The sequence below is a fragment of the Typha angustifolia genome, chromosome 14 (genome assembly GCF_048772165.1).
Source record: "Typha angustifolia cultivar Huaian chromosome 14, ASM4877216v1, whole genome shotgun sequence".
NCBI lineage: Eukaryota > Viridiplantae > Streptophyta > Magnoliopsida > Poales > Typhaceae > Typha > Typha angustifolia.
In genome coordinates, this window is record NC_133252.1 from 3,556,990 (window position 1) to 3,576,824 (window position 19,835).

At 34.7% G+C, this 19,835-nt stretch overlaps 1 protein-coding gene across 1 annotated transcript; it reads right to left on the reverse strand.

The window, feature by feature from the left end:
- Positions 1-2,633: 2,633 nt before the first annotated feature.
- Positions 2,634-18,909, reverse strand: LOC140776339 (uncharacterized). Its single transcript, XM_073120002.1, has 11 exons — positions 18,603-18,909; positions 17,425-17,553; positions 12,453-12,604; positions 10,297-10,390; positions 8,844-8,914; positions 8,673-8,779; positions 7,246-7,367; positions 6,012-6,100; positions 4,442-4,501; positions 3,802-3,906; positions 2,634-3,119 (listed from the first exon to the last, which is right to left on the reverse strand). Exons 1-11 carry the CDS (start codon positions 18,784-18,786, stop codon positions 3,009-3,011), a joined length of 1,224 nt encoding a protein of 407 aa, XP_072976103.1. The 5' UTR covers positions 18,787-18,909; the 3' UTR covers positions 2,634-3,008.
- Between the last annotated feature and the right edge of the window lie 926 nt (positions 18,910-19,835).

Here is a 19,835-nt window from a genome sequence, read left to right on the forward strand (position 1 = left end):
TACTTAGACTCTCTAAACTATCAATATATTTTACATATATTTTATGAACAATATTTTATCACATATACTTTACGATTTAGAAAGGTTTTTGATGTAAATAACTATATAGTTTTTTTTTTCGTAGTATAAGATGTATATATGTATATTCTTTTTATTTAGAGATATATGTGGGTAATAAAAAGAGTGTATTTGTAAAATAGTGATAGTTTAGATGGTCTATATAGAATTATTTATTTTACCTTCAATTAACTTGTGTTTTGTATAGAAAATACTTGGGACCCTTTGTAATGCCCTTTAAACGGTGTCTTAAGTTGCAAGATTAAAACAATAAACATAGTCTTATTAACTCATGCACTGTACACTTGTAATCCAATTAAACTGATACCTATTGGATTTAAACTCGGATTGCTCAGCCTTTTAACTATCTAAGAATTGTCTCATTCATAGTAGACTCAGCCTCCTGTTTCACTTGGGCTGTTCACTCTGTGAAATAAGGGTGGAATTGATAACTATTCTAATTTTTAATACTAGAAAAAGAGAGCTAATATTAGTATAAGTTATTTTAATGTTTAGTTCAAAACTATTATAAAGAGTAATTATTATATTTAATGTGATATAATGTTGATATTAAAGTATTAAAGAATAATAAAATTGTATTATGAATTGGTTTTTAAATTAAATGATAAAATTACCTTGAATATATGTTAAAATAGTAATAGTATTTTTTTTAAAATAATATTATTTTTTATTAAAACTATAGAAATACTATGTATACTTACACTACGAAAAAATAACTATATGCTGCAAGATAATATAGGGTTATAAATCTGCACTATAAAAAAATATCCTCGCACTCTTTATACAAAAATAATCATGCATTAGATAAAGAGACACTACAGGGTAATACGGGGTTATAAGCCCACACTAAAATAACAATGCAATAGAGAACATAAAAATAAACTACGAGGTAATGTAGGATTATAACCCTACACTGTAGTGTTTTACAGGGTTATAAGCTCGCACTCTATGTAAAATAACTATATACTAAAGAAATAAATAGGCACTGCGGGTTAAAAAAGCATCATAAGCTCGCACTGCGATGTAATGTGAAGTTATAAGTCCGCACTTTATATAAAAGAACAATAAACTAGAAGAAATAAATATGCATTACAGGTTAATACAGTGTTATAAGCCCACACTACTATGAAATGCGAGGTTATAACACACTCGACGTAAAATAATCATACACTAAAAGAAATAAATAAACACTCTAGATTAACACAGTTTTATAAGCCGACATTATGGTGCAATGCGAGGTTATAAGTCTATACTCTGTAAACTAACTATGCACTAGAAGAAATAAATAGACGCTACAGGTTAATACAAGGTTATAAGCCCAAACTGTGGTGTAATGCGAGGTTATAAACCCGCACTGCGAGAAAAGTGTGCGCTTTTAATATTTTTTAATTTTTACTTTTGTAAAATTTACTAGTTCGAAAAAATATAAAAATCTCGAGTATAAGTAAGATGACTAATATCTAAAATAAAAGAGACGAGAGAAAACCTAATTTGTAGCTGAGATGACCAATATTTAATAGAAGAGATGGTAGAGAGAGAATCTCAATTATAGCTAAGACGATGTGTAATTAAATATTATTTAATCTAAGGGCAAAATAATAATTATAAATTATTATTAAATTATTTTTTAAAAGTTGTATGGAATAAGATAAAATAATAAATTACAATAACTTATACTATTATTAACTCTCTTCTTCTAGTATTAAAAATTAGAATACTTATGCTTATTTCACCCTTATTCTACGAGTGAACGAGAGCTAAGATAAAGATGTTATTTAATTACTACACCAGACTTAAACTTATATTTGCATAATTAATACATAAATCTCTCTCATCTTCTTTTCTATATGATACTTTTAAAATTTTAGCAATTACTATCTTACCTTTGAAAAAAATATCCCCTCAATCAACTAACATTTCGATCATTCTTTCTACTTTCTCTTCTCTCTCTTCCTCGTTTATACATTATAAAAAGTATTGTAACTCTATGGCAAACAATCATTCAACTGTCACATCAAATATATTATTACATACTAGCTTAATATACAACTAAACATTAAAATAAGTTATACTAAAATAAACTTTTTTATACTAATATAATAAGATAGAATAACTATACTAGTATTAGACTTATTCCACAAGAAAATGAAGCTTGCATGTCATCAGCTGCTCAGATGTTGCCCCTAAGATTCTGCTAGTAAATCTACAGAGAGATATGCTCTTTCCCACAGATAACACTGAGTTAGCAACCAGTAATTAGATTGTGTATGCCCATCAATCAGCCCATGATATCCATGTTTAAACAAATTGCAAACCAACTAAATGAAAGAGAAAAAGAAACATATTTTACCCTTCAAAATACCTATCAATATCCAAAAAAGGGAGCCCATGTCTCATGACTTATGGTAATATCCAGACATGGCAATGCACTAATTAAGGCATGGCAATGAAAACAACAATATTCCAGTTCTCCTCTACAAGTGTCTAATACTACATAATTGTGGAGAGGAGAGGGAAAAAAGATAAACACAAGAAAGACTAAACTAGTACACACAATTGTACATATCAAATTTCTTAGGGCAAATCAGCATTCAGATAAATATGTGAATTAATACATTACATAACCACACTACATCTATCTCTGTCTGAATAGATAGAGTACACTCACTCTGTCACTCAGACATGCAATTTCATAATCATTCCTAGTATTTTCATAACAAAAATTTTACAAAATAATCCAAATTTATTAGGTGGACTATCATATCAAATCATGAAAGCTCAAGGCGTTGGACCTATTGTGGAGGCCTTCAAAATCTCACCTCACCAAATTGGAAGAAAACAACTTCACGCCATATTTCTCAGTAACCCCTTTAACATAAGTTTTTACCCAGAATCTGGTGCAGGCATGCAGCATCAGGCTGGCTTAGTCCTCACGCTTCTTGAAGGCGAAGCTCTTCTAGATCTACTGTAAGATCTAGCCCCATGGTTAGCAAGGAAGTGACCATTCTAGGGATGTCAGTTCTTAATGATTCTGCTACAGCCTGGTCATATATAGAAAAGGACGAAAAGTTTAAGAGGGATTACGGAAGGAACTGAACTTTAAAAGTGATAAGCTCTTAAGCAGTACTCCCGATGCAAACTAGAGGAAAAACAGAAATACTATTCTTTAGTGTCGAGAATCACAGTTCTACTTTTGTCATTAGACCGAGTACATAGACATACTTACCACTGTCAATGTGATTTTGCTATCTATATCTAGAGGTACAAATTTCTTGGAAGCCAAATCTGTTTTGAGCATCCCTAACATATCAAACTTATTCAGGCATGTCAGTAAATTCCGGCGGTCACCATTATTCCAGCAGAAATCACCAGGGTTTATTACAAGCTAAGAAATTATGGATCAGACTTGTTGCAATTTATAACTCATAATTAGAAATTGACAGGAAGAATAGAGCCTCGCCTAATAAGCCATGGAAAGACCTAATAACTTAAAAAACTTCATTACTAGAAAATCAGAAGATAATATATGACTAACTATAAATAAATTTTCACAAAGTTAATATTATGACCGAACTTTTGGGGATCTAATTTGACATTACTTTGCAAATAAGTGGCATACCAAGAAGATCAAGTTGTACAGTGTCCTGAATTATGCTGTGGAATTAAAGTGCTCTTACTTCGTGTTATATTACTTGTAGCACTAAAATACCCAATCAAAGTTACCTTCCTTTCTTCTTTTTTCTTTCTTTTTACCACCTCCAGCGGCCATTCACTAATAAGCTTCTGAAGCTCATCTTTGACATCTGGTTTCTTCCGGTCAGACAGATTCTGCATCATATATCCATCGATTTTCACAAAACATGAGAAAACAAAATAAAATGCAAATGGACCTGACCCACCATATTTACTGAATTCTTGTTTTGTCAACAAGAGACGTCGCTTTCTTCTTTTATTTTTTGACATAGTAAACAATATATACATATTTCTAAAGCCACAGTCAGATTAAAAACACTACAGCCTTAACCCTTGCATTGACAGGAGTAGTTATTAGAACCTAAATGAAGACTGAAAAAAATTTACCTAGAAATCTAGTAAAATTTGGCGTTACAAAAATTGAAATACAAAAAGACTAGTATTATTCTAGGGTCAATCAGGGCTTAAGGAAAAACAAAACAAAATATGAGAAGCTTCCTTAGTTCTCCAAGGATCAAACCCAAAGCTAAGCAATACATAGACATGGTTATATGACTTTACGCTCAATATGTATGCTGTAATTTGTTGGATATAAAGATAATCAAGCATATGAATTTCAGGTATCACCAACAAGCATTTAACATATTAAAATAGGGTAAAATGATTCAACCTGGTAGAGAAGTTGAATGGTCGCAGCAGCATTCTCCGGGTTACGTTCTAGAAGAAATCCCTACAACAATTAAACAGAAGTTAGTTGAAGCTTATATAGCCTTATGAACTAATCGCTAATAATTTCTAAATTGATATGTGAAACTATATTGTTGCTCTTCACATAGGATGATGATACACTGTTGAGCAGATGGACTTTGATAGAGCATAGCATGAAGTCTGCAAAAGCTGCAGAAATGTCTAATCTTAAAATAAACATTCAACTATGTGATGTGACAGACATTGAGGAGACCTACATTCTAAATGGCAAAAGATCTGGAATAAATCAAGCTAATGTGTGGTAAACTCCCGAAATGAAGAGGAAATAATCATAACGGTACTCGAAAATGAACATGGAGTATGAGCAAAAACAGGCATTGCTACTTTATTCACTTACCCAATATACCATATCTTGTGCATAAGAACTGTATAAAGAAAAGAAATGACAACAAAGGAAGCAAAGGGAATACTTGCGATAAATGATGAGGCCATATACTGGCACGTGAAAATATGAAATGGCAAGGATTGTGCAACTATTCCTTGTGCAGAACACTTTGTCTCAACCTTAATTGATCAAAATGCAGTCTACTTCTATTAACCCGTGGCAGCAGTTACTATATTCATAGAAGAATGACATTACTAGCATAGTATCTCAAGTCAAGCCAAGTTGTCAGGTGCCTGATATGTCATAATTATCAGTCATATGCAAGTTTTTCTAGAGCCCATAACATTGACTAGTTAGGTTTTCCTAAGAGAAATTCAGAGTAATGTTTATGAATCTATATTAGTCATATGAAATTAATTTAAAACGACAGAATGGACAAATCCAAAGATCCTTATTATGTTATTGCAATAATAGGTCAGATAGTTAAAACACAATGGGCGGTTATAACATCACAGAATTGAGGAACATCATGAGAAGAATATCAACCTCTGGGATAACATCACTATTGGAAAAGTACATTAATAATCCAACTAGCTCAGCATTATGAGACCTCATTTGGGCAAGAATATGCATGGAACTGATGCCCCTTAACTTCCACATCTTAACTTCTACGGCACACCATTAACCTTAACAAGTTAATCTGGAAAAATACCAGAATATCTGCCCAATCACCTTACCTTATGTGATTTGGACACAGGAAATCATGGATAACCATGTCTAATGAATTTCTAATCCCCAGTCTTTGAACAGAGAGCAATTAAAAAAGTAAATGCTTTCTGTAATTACCACTTTGAATATATAGCTAAAAATCAAATTTAATCATGAAAGCCTTTTTAAGTTAACAGTGTGAAAAGTGAATGTGCTGAAGATGTGATGTGGACATAGTAGAACTATACCAATCATTCCTGAGACATAGTATTGCCGAGTATGCAAAAGAACACTGACCCTCATAAAGACAAACAATAAGTAGACATTCAAAGAGAAATGGTTCATCATTTGTTAGTAATCTCACATGATTTTACCAAGAAACAAGATGTAATATCTAGAATCTCGGTAGTAATGTGTGGATACTGTTTAGAATGATTACCTTAGCACATGCAAATCCAGTTCTGAGAGTATGCAATTTTACAGACTTCGATCTTATCACATCAATCTGCCATATAGATTGAGAATCTCCTGTATCACAACAGCAAAAGATAATTTATGTCTGCAAACTATATTTTCTGAAGTTTGCCTTTTATGATTAGGAATTCCTAACTGAGGGACATCAGAACTAATAGATGTAAGTATCTGTTCCCTGAAAACAAGTTATATATACCTAATATTTTATCTGTTAATTTATTGACATCAGCAATCCTTAAATTTTTCCTACTACATTCCAACACATGTTTTTCCCTTCAAATATACAAAAGTGCGTAAATATTAAATTCTCTATATTGCTCCTTTATTCAATTAGTTTCCAGCATGATCTACTTGAGGGTTGAGGTTTACAATTCACAGTTTAGACAAGAAAAGCTAAAGGATAAAAGAAATTAAACTTCAAGCAAGAATCAGAGGGCAAATAAGAATGAGGTTTCCAGATGTGACCACATCAGGAAGTTTTAAGCTGACTATATTTAGACAACTAAAGAACAATCACCAAAGCTTTAAAATCAAGTCGTAGTATGTGAGAATATAATGGGCCTGGACTCAAAATGTTCTCTATAAAGATCAATAGTAAAAACCAATAATCTGGTTCATGACAGAATTGTGCACTTTTTGAATCACTTGATGGCAACCTGCAGGAATTGCATAAAATCATGTAGCGCACTTCAAGAAAAATTGGTGACTTTGCTTCTTTCTTATATGCAAATAAGTAACACTGCTAATGAATTGGAAATAATATCATGAAAGAGAAAGACCCAGGTAGAAATTTCCAATTGTAACCGTACTTTCTCTAAGTATTGGTGATTTTGTAGATATTTGGATTGGAAGACTTGAGGGAACGTGGATCGATAGAAGCCCTTTAGAAAACTTTGCTTTAGATGATTTGTCTTGGTTTATAAATGAGAGAAGCCTTACCTTTATAAGCCCTCAAATAGCAAATCCACTACCCAAATTAACTTGACAATTACTCGTGAGTCTCTTTTACAAAGAAATCTTTATGTTACCTTTCATCCTTATGTTTCTCATGTATTTAATAGATAAGTTAGAGAAGTTTCTCTTGATGTGAGAGTTAAAGTGCACTTATTTCTAACAAATCTCACACTCACTATGCAATAGACATTGTTGAGTACTAGGAAATGTCATTTTCTTCCAGCTAAGGAATTAACTGTTTTTACCCATTTTTGCAGCAAACTCCATCCAAATGTCAAATGCAGTCCGGTGAAGTTTCACGCCAGCCTTTATAAACCTTCTTGCATATTTTGAGAGCAAATCCCATCTATCAGAGCTGCAACATATGCTGTAGAAGGCAGCATAGTATATGATTGCAATAAGAAAACCGATAATAATCTAGAAAGTATAAATAACTATGAAAATAGGAAACAAGAAGGTAACATATTACCTATTGCATTATGAAATCTAGTCGACAATATGAAAAGGTTTGGGAAATGATTGCTCTTAACATATACTGCCATTCAGACTAAACAAGTGAATATTCTTGTGGAGAGATTCACCTATATGAGTACAGCATTTTTAACCAATGAATCTACTTATATCGAAATTCTATCGTTCTTTCTCAAAACCGTTTTGAGTAGCATCATGCTTCCTTTATGAGTACATCAACTAGGGACTGGGGGCACAGGACATGCATTACCCTTCTCCATTTACCATTATGACGTTAATAATAAGAAAAAAGAACAAGGGTACTGATCAAACAAAGGAGGGTCCACAAACAAAATAACAATCGTCCTTTTATCACTTGCCCTCTAAACAATATAGACATGCCATTAGCCGTTATCACTAGGATGTTAGATAACATGTTGTCTCATTAGCAGCTTGAGTTCCACTGCTTTCTAGAGCTCTGACTTTGAGCTTGCTTAATAAAGAAGTCAACCTCAAGATTATCTCATCAGCTTATCAATACATATGAATTTGTTATCCCAATAAAATGTCAGTTAGAAGGAAAAACTTCAAAATTTGGCTATCTGCCTATATTGTACAAAAGCCGAAAAGCAGTTAGAATGTATACCTAGCATAGCAAGGACATTAATCCTGTAGCCTGTAGTAGATATGAGGTTAAATAGAATAAAGTTCACAAGCCAGTCAGAATAAAATAAAAATATATATAAAGTGATGGAGCGCTACTAACTAAGAAGCCACTCCCAACATCATCCGATTGGCTCCTAGAATTGCATTCGACAGAGTAGAGTAATAATTAAGGATGCAAAATAACTCAAAAGAACAAGGACATAGATTGACGGAATGAAGGAACGAGGGAGAAGGCAGCTCAAAGCAGATTCAAAAGGACTTGTGAACATTAATCAACTCAAAACTCAAATTAAAAAGCAACTTATTTTGTTAGAATAAGCAACACTATGATTTTAAAAAGAAAAAGAGCTATACTAAAAAGATTTGATATATCAGGTTTCATGTTCCTGTAGCTTGATAGGACACCAAGTTCATGGTAGTATTAACAAATCCTAATTCCTAAGTGAGTTGTTAAGTTTCTTCCTTTATAATGAAATCTCAAACTATAACAAATATAATCTCAATGCATCTCACATGAAAGCTAAGATTAATAATTTATATGATAAAATTAAATTACCCAAAGACTATGTCAGCTGTACCCGGTTGCAGTGGCAAGAAATTCTTCTGAAGAACTTGCATAATCCTTCCCATAAGTTTAGTGTCATTGTGCTCTTTCGCATATAACTGCATGAGACAATTAGTCACAACTTAACAAGAAAATGCCAGACCAACCAATATCATTAAGTACCAGTAAATAATGAGCAGAACCGATGGTTGGAGTTAATCCATAGACATTATGCTTCCATAAAGCCTTCATCCCTGTACATACGAAGTAAAAGCTACATTAAGGAAAAAGTCCTAACAATATAATAGGTCAAAATAGATAACAAGAGCTCTCACAATTACCATTATTATCTAATCCTCTCTATGTGAGCTATTTCAAAAAGAATAAGCAAAATTCATGATCTAATTAAGGCTTGTTGAGCCTTTTTATTATCGAAGATGTGTCCCCCCAAAGGACCACCCTCATAGATGCTCTTTCATGTGGAGAAGCATCATCAGATCCTCCAAGGCTTTTTTCACTGGGGTCATTTTCTCTCCGGCTGAAGGGAACTGGACCAAGTTCTGGATGGACGAGTGGGAAGGTGACTTCCCTCTTTCGACCATGTTCCCACGGGCATTCGCCGTGTCTTCCTAATAGGGCATCTATTTCCGGACAAAAGGTCTTTTCACTGGCCCAGAAGAGTAGATCAAGTGACTTCCTCAAATTCTGGCTCTTGAAGGTCTTCTAACGGTGCTTCCTTCTCCCACTAGGCCTCAGCTCAATCCTATGGAGGTTCGGTACTACCAATGCTTTCTTTTTCAAGTCCTTCTACAAAATCCTAAACTTTGGATGCACCCTGTTCCCTGGTTCTAATCCTTTAACGAGCCTTGTCCCATGACAAGGTTAGGATCTTTCTTTGGTAGGCAACCATGCCAAGGATCTCCTTGCCATCAAGAGAATACTTGCGCCCCTTGTTTGCCCCATGTGCAACAGGGATCTCAAATCGATTGGCCACATTAATTTCAATTGCTCCTACAGATCGGAGTTCTGGGCATCAATCCTCTCCAAGCTAGGGACCTCAGTAAAACTGGACTCACTCGTTTCCTATTGGATGGACTGGTGAAAACTAGTTATCCCTCGTTGCTTTACAATGGTCATAAATTTGCTTTGGTGGTTAATTTTGACTCTCTTTCCCTCAGCCTCTCCTCTTGACTTTAACTCCTCCCTGTTCTCTCTGTAAGTATTAGGGTTTTTGCCCAGATTTTCCTCCTTTTCTTTTAATAAATCTAGCTGGGCTAAGCTCACTTATTCTCAAATTCATGATCTAATTATACGTGCTGCAAACTTTATATCCATTTAAGCCAAGATTGCAAAGATGTTATGTTTATGCGAAAATGGTGGATTGAATAAGAAGAATGGAAGAAGAAGAGTTTTATCTCCAAAAGCTGCATCCTAACTAAGAAACCCAATGACAGGATTAAAGGCATACCAGATCTCTTATCAGAAAAAAAAAGTGCATCCCAACAAAGATGCACAATAACAGGAATGAAAGCACACTTTCTTATCATCAGTTCTTTAACTTCTCTAACTTCTCATTTTATCAACTTATCAAGAATCAAAATTTAGACTACAAAAAATTACAAGTAACGCGACTTACCGTAGTCAAGGGCACCTACACGTGCACAAGCCTCAGAAACTCTCATACAAAGATGACAATTAAAATTAGCATGTATCCGAAGATTTGATAGTCTCTGCATCCAAAAATTTCTTATGGTAATTATAAGTCCATTAATATGCAAACAGAATATTTCTACCTACAAATTTGCATGAGCTTTACAATGAAAATGCCATAATTCTCGAACACTTTCAGATCTAACAAGCCACAGATAAAAACAAGTGAATGATTTAAAAGCACAAGGAATTATGTTACTCATCAGCATTTATCTAGGAAGTATGGATACCTCTATATTTAGCCATATCATATCTATCGGAGACTATATCAGATATGACACTCGTTGGACACTTACAAGATATGTGTTGAATACTTCCTTTACATATCCAATGTTTCAGAATAAAATTAGAAAGACAGATATTCTTGGATACTTATAGGATAGTTGGATACTATTGAGAATACAAAGCTAAATCAAATAGGAGATTCCCTATTATGCAGGGAAGGAACTAATACGATAAGTAGACCGTAAATATAATTTTATTCTGGGTGACCTATGAATTTAAAGAAGACCATATTTGAATTTCAAGCCACATACAATTCATGATTTAGCAAGGAACAATTTGTTATAAATGGTAGCTTTGTCGATGAATAAATTGGAAATGTGCTTGGCATATACTATCACATGTCATAATTCAATGTTATACAAGCATACAAGAGTATATTCTTTTTGCAGAGCATATATGTCTGTATGTGTATGACATATCATTTGAGTATCTTATTCTTGTTTTCAAGATTTTTCCATATCAATGTACCTGTATTGTGTTGCATCCATATATTTGTATCTCTATGCTTTTATAGGCATCTATCCTCTCTTGAGAACGAGTTCTCACAGTTTTTATCACTAAATATATAAATTACACTGGTAGAACCAACAGACCAAACAGTTGATGGAACCTTGATATCATTGATGTGAGACCTAAGACACTTATATCCACCTTATTAAATGATCCCCTTACAATAAATTAATTTCTTGTTTCCCACCACCTTCATGGACACCAATAAAATTATAGTTAGCCAAAATTTTGAACTCAAATAATTCTGACCATGCTAATTTCTATTACAATTGGCATTTTAAATACAATGTATTTTCTGCATACATGATATTACCCAAGGTTTCGAAACTCCGTATAGGGATCGGCCATTAGAAAAAAGATAAGTATCGGCTGTATCGGTCGTATCGGCTGTATCAACTGTATCGGTTGTATAGGCTGTATCGGTCGTATCGGCTGTATCAACTGTATCGGTCGTATCGGCTGTATTGGCCGTATAAGCTGTATTGGCCATTCATATCGGATTGGACTATTTTTAATTACGTAAAATTCTAAATATTATTTAAAAGCAAAAATATTTCTAAAAATTTATAAAAAAAATAATAGAAAAATAAAAAATAAAAAATAGTCACATATGAACTTTAAAAACTAAAAAAAATCACTTAAAACTATAATGAATTTCGACTTGAATTAAACAAATTTTTATACTCGTAAATTATTACTGCAGAACAACTCTAAAGAAAGATATTTCTTCTCTATTGTTCTATGACAATAAGAAAAGAGGAATTAAAAAGTTGGTGAGAAAGAAGAAAACAAATAAAGATAAAAAAACTCATCCGAAATCACCAAAGTGTGGACTAGCCAAAGAGGCTCATCGGAACGGCCACCAAATAAACTCGATGAAGTGTGATAGTGAGAGGAGAGTGTGTAAGAGATAGAAAGTAAAAACTGAAAATTTAAAAAGAAAGCAATTGATGACATCAATTATTAATGTCTCCTAGGTTAGATACATTTTAGATTCTACTTGAATCTTAAAAAAAGTTAATTTCAGCCAATATTATTGTTTTCAGCCGATATGGCTGAAATTGACCGATACTGACCAAAGCCGACCAATTATCATGAAGTTGAAATACCGCTGTCTTTTAAAAAAGATATATCTCATGTGAGATGTGAGTGTTGTCACTCTTTGCTCAATCTGGGGAACTTGTGGCATACATATATATAAAAAAAACATGATATCAAGTTTTAAGTAAGAGATCAAGAGTTTGTGCAAAGAAGCATGGTTATACTTTTAAAGAAGATGGAACTAACAAATGTTCTTAGTTTCTGCAGTATTTGAAATAGAAGCTTTATGTCCTCCCGATTGGAACAGTTACTAACGAGTGACCACAACCAAGCATTTGGAGGCATGGTTCGGGCTTCAACTGATTTTAACATTTTTTGGTATAGCTCCTGTACAACTTCTGCATGATAATAAGAAAGGCATTAGCATTGTAACTGAAAACAATCACAGGATAAACCAAAAGGAGATACATCTCTGCAACAACCAAATATGTAGCAAATCAGCTTAAAATGTAAACCAGCTGGTGAAAGGATGCACTATTGATAATTAATCACCAAAAGAATAAGTTAACAATTAAGCTAAAAGTACTCAAATTGACTTCAAGGTAAAAACAGAGTAAAAGTAAACCAAATTAAAGATATTTCTTTTGATAGTCAAAAACTTCATATAGATAATTAGTTTATTATCAAGTGGTATGATCATAAGGATGACCTAAAAACTTCCCTAACAATAGAAAGAGCTGTCTGAAACACCGGTAAATAAACACTACTGTGCTACTGCGGGAAGGCCCACACTTAGGGGTGAAAACGGATCGGATAATGCTCAACGCATATCTGAATCTATATTTTTGGTTCAAATACAGATTTGAACACGGATATTGAACAAATAGCAAAATTTAAAATCATATTCTAACTAAATGGATACAGATAATTTTCGAATACATATCGGATAATTTTTGAATAGAGAATCAGATCTTAAACGGATGCAGATCGAATTTTAAAAAAATTATGACATTTCTTTTAGAGACAATTAACACAAAGTATTAAGAGTTAAAAATAAATAAATTTATTAAATGTCAAATATATATAAAGTCAGCAAAATCAATCTCTACAAATTATATATAATACATTATTAGTAACAAAATCAGCACTCACCATTTAAATAAGCACTAAAAATAGTAAATCATTCAAAAAAAAATATGCGAGTAAACGGATATCCGATATATATATCCATGTCAGGAAAATTATATTCGACCTGTATTCGTATCCGAATCTATATTTGATTTTTTTTTTCAAAAATTCTACTCGTATTTGCATCCGTATCCAAGTTGGTAAGAATTTTTACCTAAATCCGATCTGAATCGAATTAGATAGCCGGTCGGTCAGAGTTAATCTCACCCGATTTCACCTCTACTCTCACTAGTGATATACAGTGACAGTCTGACAAAACAGCAAACAAACCATTGTACATCAATAGTCATATTTGCATGAAGAATTCTACTATGCAAAAATTAGTGAGGTCAAATTCAGGGCTTCAAACATCAGTTATAGTTCAAGTCCAAATCATGCGTAGAAGTTGCATATATGAAAGTTAGCATATAGAGACATTTTGAGGAAAATTGTAGATAGCATGGTTCCAAGTTTCGGCCGATCCCAAGTAGGATTGACTGAAACCAATCTACGACTGGTTTTAGCTAGGTACCAACCGACTATTTTTTTCATTTCTTCTCTCATTTCTCTCTCTAGCTAGTCTTTCTCTATTTCTTTCTTTCTTCATCTGCATGTCTCTTTTTTAATCTGCTGCAGTAACAGAGAGTCAGATAGAGAGACGAGTAGAGAGTGGGAGAGAGGGAGGAAGAGATCGAGAGGGAGTAAGAGAAAGAGAGGGGGGGAAGAGAAAGGAGAAAGAGAAAAATTATAAAAAATGAGGGAAAAAATTAACTTGTGGCAATAAAAGAGGGAGGAAGAGAGAGAAAGGGGAGAGAGAAGAAATGAAAAAAATAAAACCAAAAAAAAATAAATTTTGCCCTACATAAGGGAGAGAGGGAGAGAGACAAAGAGAAGGGAGATAGAAGGTAAAAGAATTAGACTTTCTTTTTTGCCTTGGAAATAATAGAGTGAGGGAAGAACAGAGAAAAGAGGGTAAGAAAATGAAGAGTCAACTCAATATTTATCAAAATTTTAAGTAAGTTAATGCATTTTTTAGTTTTTAGGCTTCATATGTGAGTAATTACTATTTTCTTGTTATTTTTCTAAACTTTTATAAATTTTTCTGTATTTTTAAATAATATTTAAAATTTTACGTAATTAAAAAATAGTCTAATTTGATACGAGCAGCCGATACGTATAATTTTTTCAAATAACCGATTACGATCCTGATAACGAGTTTTAGAACCTTAGTAGATAACACCTTATAATGTTGAGATATCGTGTTTAAGCTAATCTATCGTGTTTGATCACCTTGAGCAGCTTCGCTTTCCACTCTCTCCAAATTGAGCCCTTTCTTCACCTATTTATTCTCAGGTTACCAGTAGATTAACATTGACTTAGCTAATGGCAACATTCAACTAATTCAGAAGTGTTGTATAGGTTGGGAAGACACTTTTAAAATGCTTATAATACCTTCACTTCTATATTCTATCACTCACATCCTTACTTGTTGACGAAGACAAAACTTCCGGTTATGATGATATCATGATATTACACTATTTGCAATAATTAAACAATGACAACCACAGACAACCTCCTTCATGATGAGGTAAACTTGCAACCAGTTAGGGTAGCTCAAATGGACTAAAGGCGGGTTAAATTACAAAGAATGAACGGCTACGCCTAAGGTGCCTTGGTTTGGCCAATTAGAGCTTTTAGGTGTTTCTTGCCCTTTGAGGCGAATTTGGACCTCGACTTGACTAAAAGATGAATCTAGGTCTTAGTAAGAGCAGTGTTTTCTAAAAGAGACCATGGTGAGGCGACGAGCCAATTGCCCCGCAATCAACCTAAGCGGATTGCCTTATCGTTTGGCGGTGGCCCACGCAACCCACTTAGTCGTTATAATGAGTTGGGTAATGCGGTAATAGGTTGGCTATCCAATGGATAGTGTTAGTAACTAAATTAAAAAAAAATCCACTCTGCCCTAACCCAATCAAGCCCTCTTCCCTCTTCATCCTCTCCCTCCTTTTTTTAGCGATGACAGCAAGAGTTATTGGCAGAGGCAGTGGGAGACGACAAGCGACGACGATGAACTTAAACAAGAGAAGAATGATATGAAGCACTACACTTATTTGTGGGCTGGGGAAGGGGAAAGGTAGTAGTAAGCACAAAGAAGAATAGCAATGGCATTGGCATCGACAGTGGGAGCAACAGTCACGACAAGCGACAGTGACAGTGAAATCAAACAATACCTATTTGTGGGTTGAGGAAGAGGAAAGGGTTTAGGAAAATGAGCAATTTGGTTTCCGTAAGTTTGGAGTGTTGGCAGCTGGATAATGTGATTGATCGGCTAGCCTAAGCACTAGGCTAGTGTGATTGATGGCAGCTGGCCTAAGCACTAGGTTAGGGTGATTGATTGCAGTTGGCCTAAGCACTAGCTTTATCTTAGTGCACCTATTTCTAGGAAAAAACACCCTCATTTTTTTCTCTAATTATTGAGCTCGCCAAAGAGTAGGATGCTGCAAATTTCTCTATATAAGCGCTGAATAGTGTGAATTTAATAGTATAATTTAATCTAATTAATATTAATTAGTCTGATAAAATTTACATATAGAATATATTATATCATATCTAAGTATATTTAATTGTTTTACAAAAAGAATGCTAGATCGCCTTACCTCCTACCTTGTCGCTCGCTTTTCGCCTTGACACTAGGCGGTGGGATGAGTGCTTGCCACCCACAGCCGCCTTTCAAAATATTGAGTAAGAGTTAGCCACAAAGGGCTCGAGGTTTAGGCTTGGACACGGGTAAAAAATGAGAAAGCCTTGGATTAAGCGAGCTAGCTCGGGTCTAGCAAGATCAGCTAGGGCTTTAGGCCGGCTCAGTTCTTTAGGGGTTGGAGTCTGAAGCTAAAATTTGATATGAAAGTAAGCTAGACTCTTACGGGAAATGATTTCTTTACCAAGGTTTCGATAGAATTTGGACCGTGGATCAAGGCGTAATGGGTGAAAACCCTAGGTGGCTCCCTAGGGTCTGCGTAGCTAGGCCTTGGGCCGGCTAGGGTTTGTGTTGCTCCTAGGTGTGAGGGGGACACATCTAGGGCAGGGCCATGGTCAACCAAGATGGAGACCCTAGCTAAGGTTTTGATTGTGGTGGAGCAAGGAAGATCGCAACTAGGCATTAAAATCAATCACTCAATAAGTGAACCAAGAAGGTTGCTAGAGGCAATGATGAATACGGCTAGGAGATGAAGGTGGTGCGGCTTAGGACTGAGGGTGTGGTGCGACGAGGGATGGCGGCTGGCCATGGAGAGGTGCTAGTGGTGGTAGGGCGATGGTGGCAGCTATGGTTGGCCAGCAACGTGGTGGGCAAGACAAGAGTATATATATATATTATAATTATTTTTTATTTTTTATATATAAAAAATACTAGACCGTCTTATGCCTGCCTTCTGCCATGGCGCCATGCGAATGGGGAGATCACTTGCAACCTGTGGCCGCCTTTCAAAACATTACTTAAAATTAAAAAAGTCAAACGACAATAAACATAAATGGCACCTCATCAAATTTCCAAAAAAAATTACTAAATATTAAGTGATTTTCTAGAACTGCTTCCGAAAAGATAATAGTAATTAAATCAGGAGTCCAAACTTTAGTTCAATAACTTTGATCCAAAATGGCTTTGAAGTGCACAATCACCATCCTTCTTGGTATGCAAAACATAGTAACATATTTTGAATTTACAAGACAAAAACTACAGACCTAAATCAGCTAGTCCTTGGCCATATATGCACCTTTCAATGCAAAGCCTGTGCAAGGAAATGTCGATTGTTGCACATGCTCATCTACTAATGACTTGACATAGGCTAACTTCATATTGCATTTTGATTCATAACTAACTTCACAAATACAATGCAAATGAAAAAAATTGAAGGATATGTCAGATACAACTCTATATGTCCAATAAGTTGATACTACTTTATAGCAGGAGCATTATCAAGTTATTGAGGGTACCGATAGAATGAGAAGTGACATCAACTGCAACATAGAAGATCCATAATAAGAAATTAACCTGTAGGATCACCGGTCTCATTACTCGCCACTGAAGAGAAGGAAGCCCCAATCACTGGAGAATTTATGGGATAATTTCTCTGTTGCCAAAATGCAATGGTTGGAAGAAGCAATTTAGCATGAGTAGCACCTAGAATACATAAATACATTGTTAATGAAATGCAACCAAGAGAAAGTACTTGACTAGAGGCTAACATAATCAACCTTTTAGGTTTCAAAATTTCCTGTTATCGCCATTTTAAATTAGCAGCCACAACTCATGCATGTGTTTTATTACAATATCAGGTGAAAGAAAAGTTACTTAGGTTTCATTATCTGATGATATCAAATAAAAGGAGATCAATAAAATGAAGATAAAAAAAAAAAGATTACATATGATGGATAAGAAAGGCAAGTACCCAAACAGAAAATATTAACAATCAAGTGGCAAGATTTCTGCTCAGTCTCTTTTACCTTCATTTACCTCAAGCAATGATACAATTCATTGAACTTCTACTCATTAGTTAGACCTCACTAGTATATTAGTTCAAGTAAAACAAGTTTTCTCGTTCTAACCAAGAGTAGTTTTGCCTGTGGTTTGTTTTTCAAAACTGCCTGGCAAAGAGAAATATTAAGGTGAACTATCTAACAGATGCAAGGTAAAGAATTTCTATAAATTCCACTATCATCCCAAAATCCTACCATTGAACTTGAATCAATATTGTAAGAGGATTAGATGCATGATCAGAACTTTCCACATAAAACATTATAAATAGACCATTTGAGAAAATTTATTGTACCCAAGAGAACAAAAGGACAGTAATAGAAAGTAAAATGACCGCTCAATGTTCAGAGAGAGAGAGAGAGAGAGAGAGAGAAACAGAAGGGTTTTGGCAGCCACAAATCACCAAACAGTTTGAGATCATGTAACCAGGGTGCACTCCCTAATATTCTTACTGCACCTCGAATTATTTCAGCACATGTCAGGAAGAATAGTAACTTGGTATATCAGAAAAGGAAGTTACTTTCCAATACTACACTCATAACTCATATAAAACTCGTCCCCGTAACAACTAATACACAAGAAATGGAAAAACGAAATGGGCCACAATTATTAGCAACAAAATCCCAACTTTGCAAAGAAACCAAGTAGATGGATTCAATAAAAGGTTCAAAAAAAGGACAGGAGAAGAGATTTACCGAGGGAATGGGGAGGCTGAGAGGAGAAACTCCTGGGCCGAGGACAATGCCCAGAGACGGGAAGGACGTGGAGGCTCTTCTCGATGTTGCCCGAGGAGACGGCAAAGTGGGGGCGGAGGAGAAGGTCGGAGAGTCGCGAAAGATTCACTGGAAAGCGGCGCGCGTTCGAGAAGGCCTTCATCATTTGGCGGCGGTCGGCGGCGGAGGAAGATGAGATCGGCGGCGAGGGTGAGGAGGAAAGAGGAGAGAGAAGACGAATATGAGAGGTGAGAGAGGTGAGGGAGGTGAGTACTGAGCGAGGGTTTTAGTTTGCGGGTCGAGGTGGGGGTTTTGGTCTATCGGTCGGGTCAAAACAGACCGTCACACCAAGGCCCGCCCGTACATATCCAAACCAACAAAGATCGAGTCAAAATCTGGCCCAAGCCTGCTTTTAGGCTCGGCCCGATTCGATCGGAAATTCTATCGAACTGGCTCAAATTGAGGGGTTCCAAAACCCGGTCCAACCCAACCTCGTAGCTCTCGACCCATCCATTAGAGCTCGAGCTGATCTCATATGTATTGGCCCCCTACCCTGCGCCCGTATTAGGACTTAAAAATTTTGAATTTCTAAAGATTTATGTAGATGGAAAATGGCAACGTATGGAGAGGAACAAAGTATTACGATATCTTCTGATATTTATTATTAGTTAATTTGATGAGAATTCTTATGCTTACAAACACTTCACAAATATTCTACGGATACTCTTTGATGTGGAATCATCTATAGTTTATCTTTCCATTTTATAACCATCACAATTAATAGTTATAATAATACCACGTCGTCTATTTTTAAAATTTTTGTAATCATAACATTTATTTTAATTTGGACTCTTGATTTATATGCTTTTATAGAGTTTTTAAATAAATTAGTTCTCATTTTAACTTTATTTATCAAAATAGATTGCACTCTAAATTTAACGGCAAAATAGATTTATTTTTTCTAGCATAGCATCTATGTCCATCAACCTAATAATAAAATGTTGAACTCATCGTAACTTTTCTTTTTATGAAAACATCTATAATTCAACGTCTCTATTTTTTTATTAATGATCTAGTCAGCATTTTATATGTGGCTCACTAACACAACATCTAAGTTAAGAAATTAATAAATTAGTATGTAAGCATTGTTGGGGTCAAACTCTTACACCCCATCTAAACCTAAGGACCGATCTATGCCGAAATATATTTGAATCA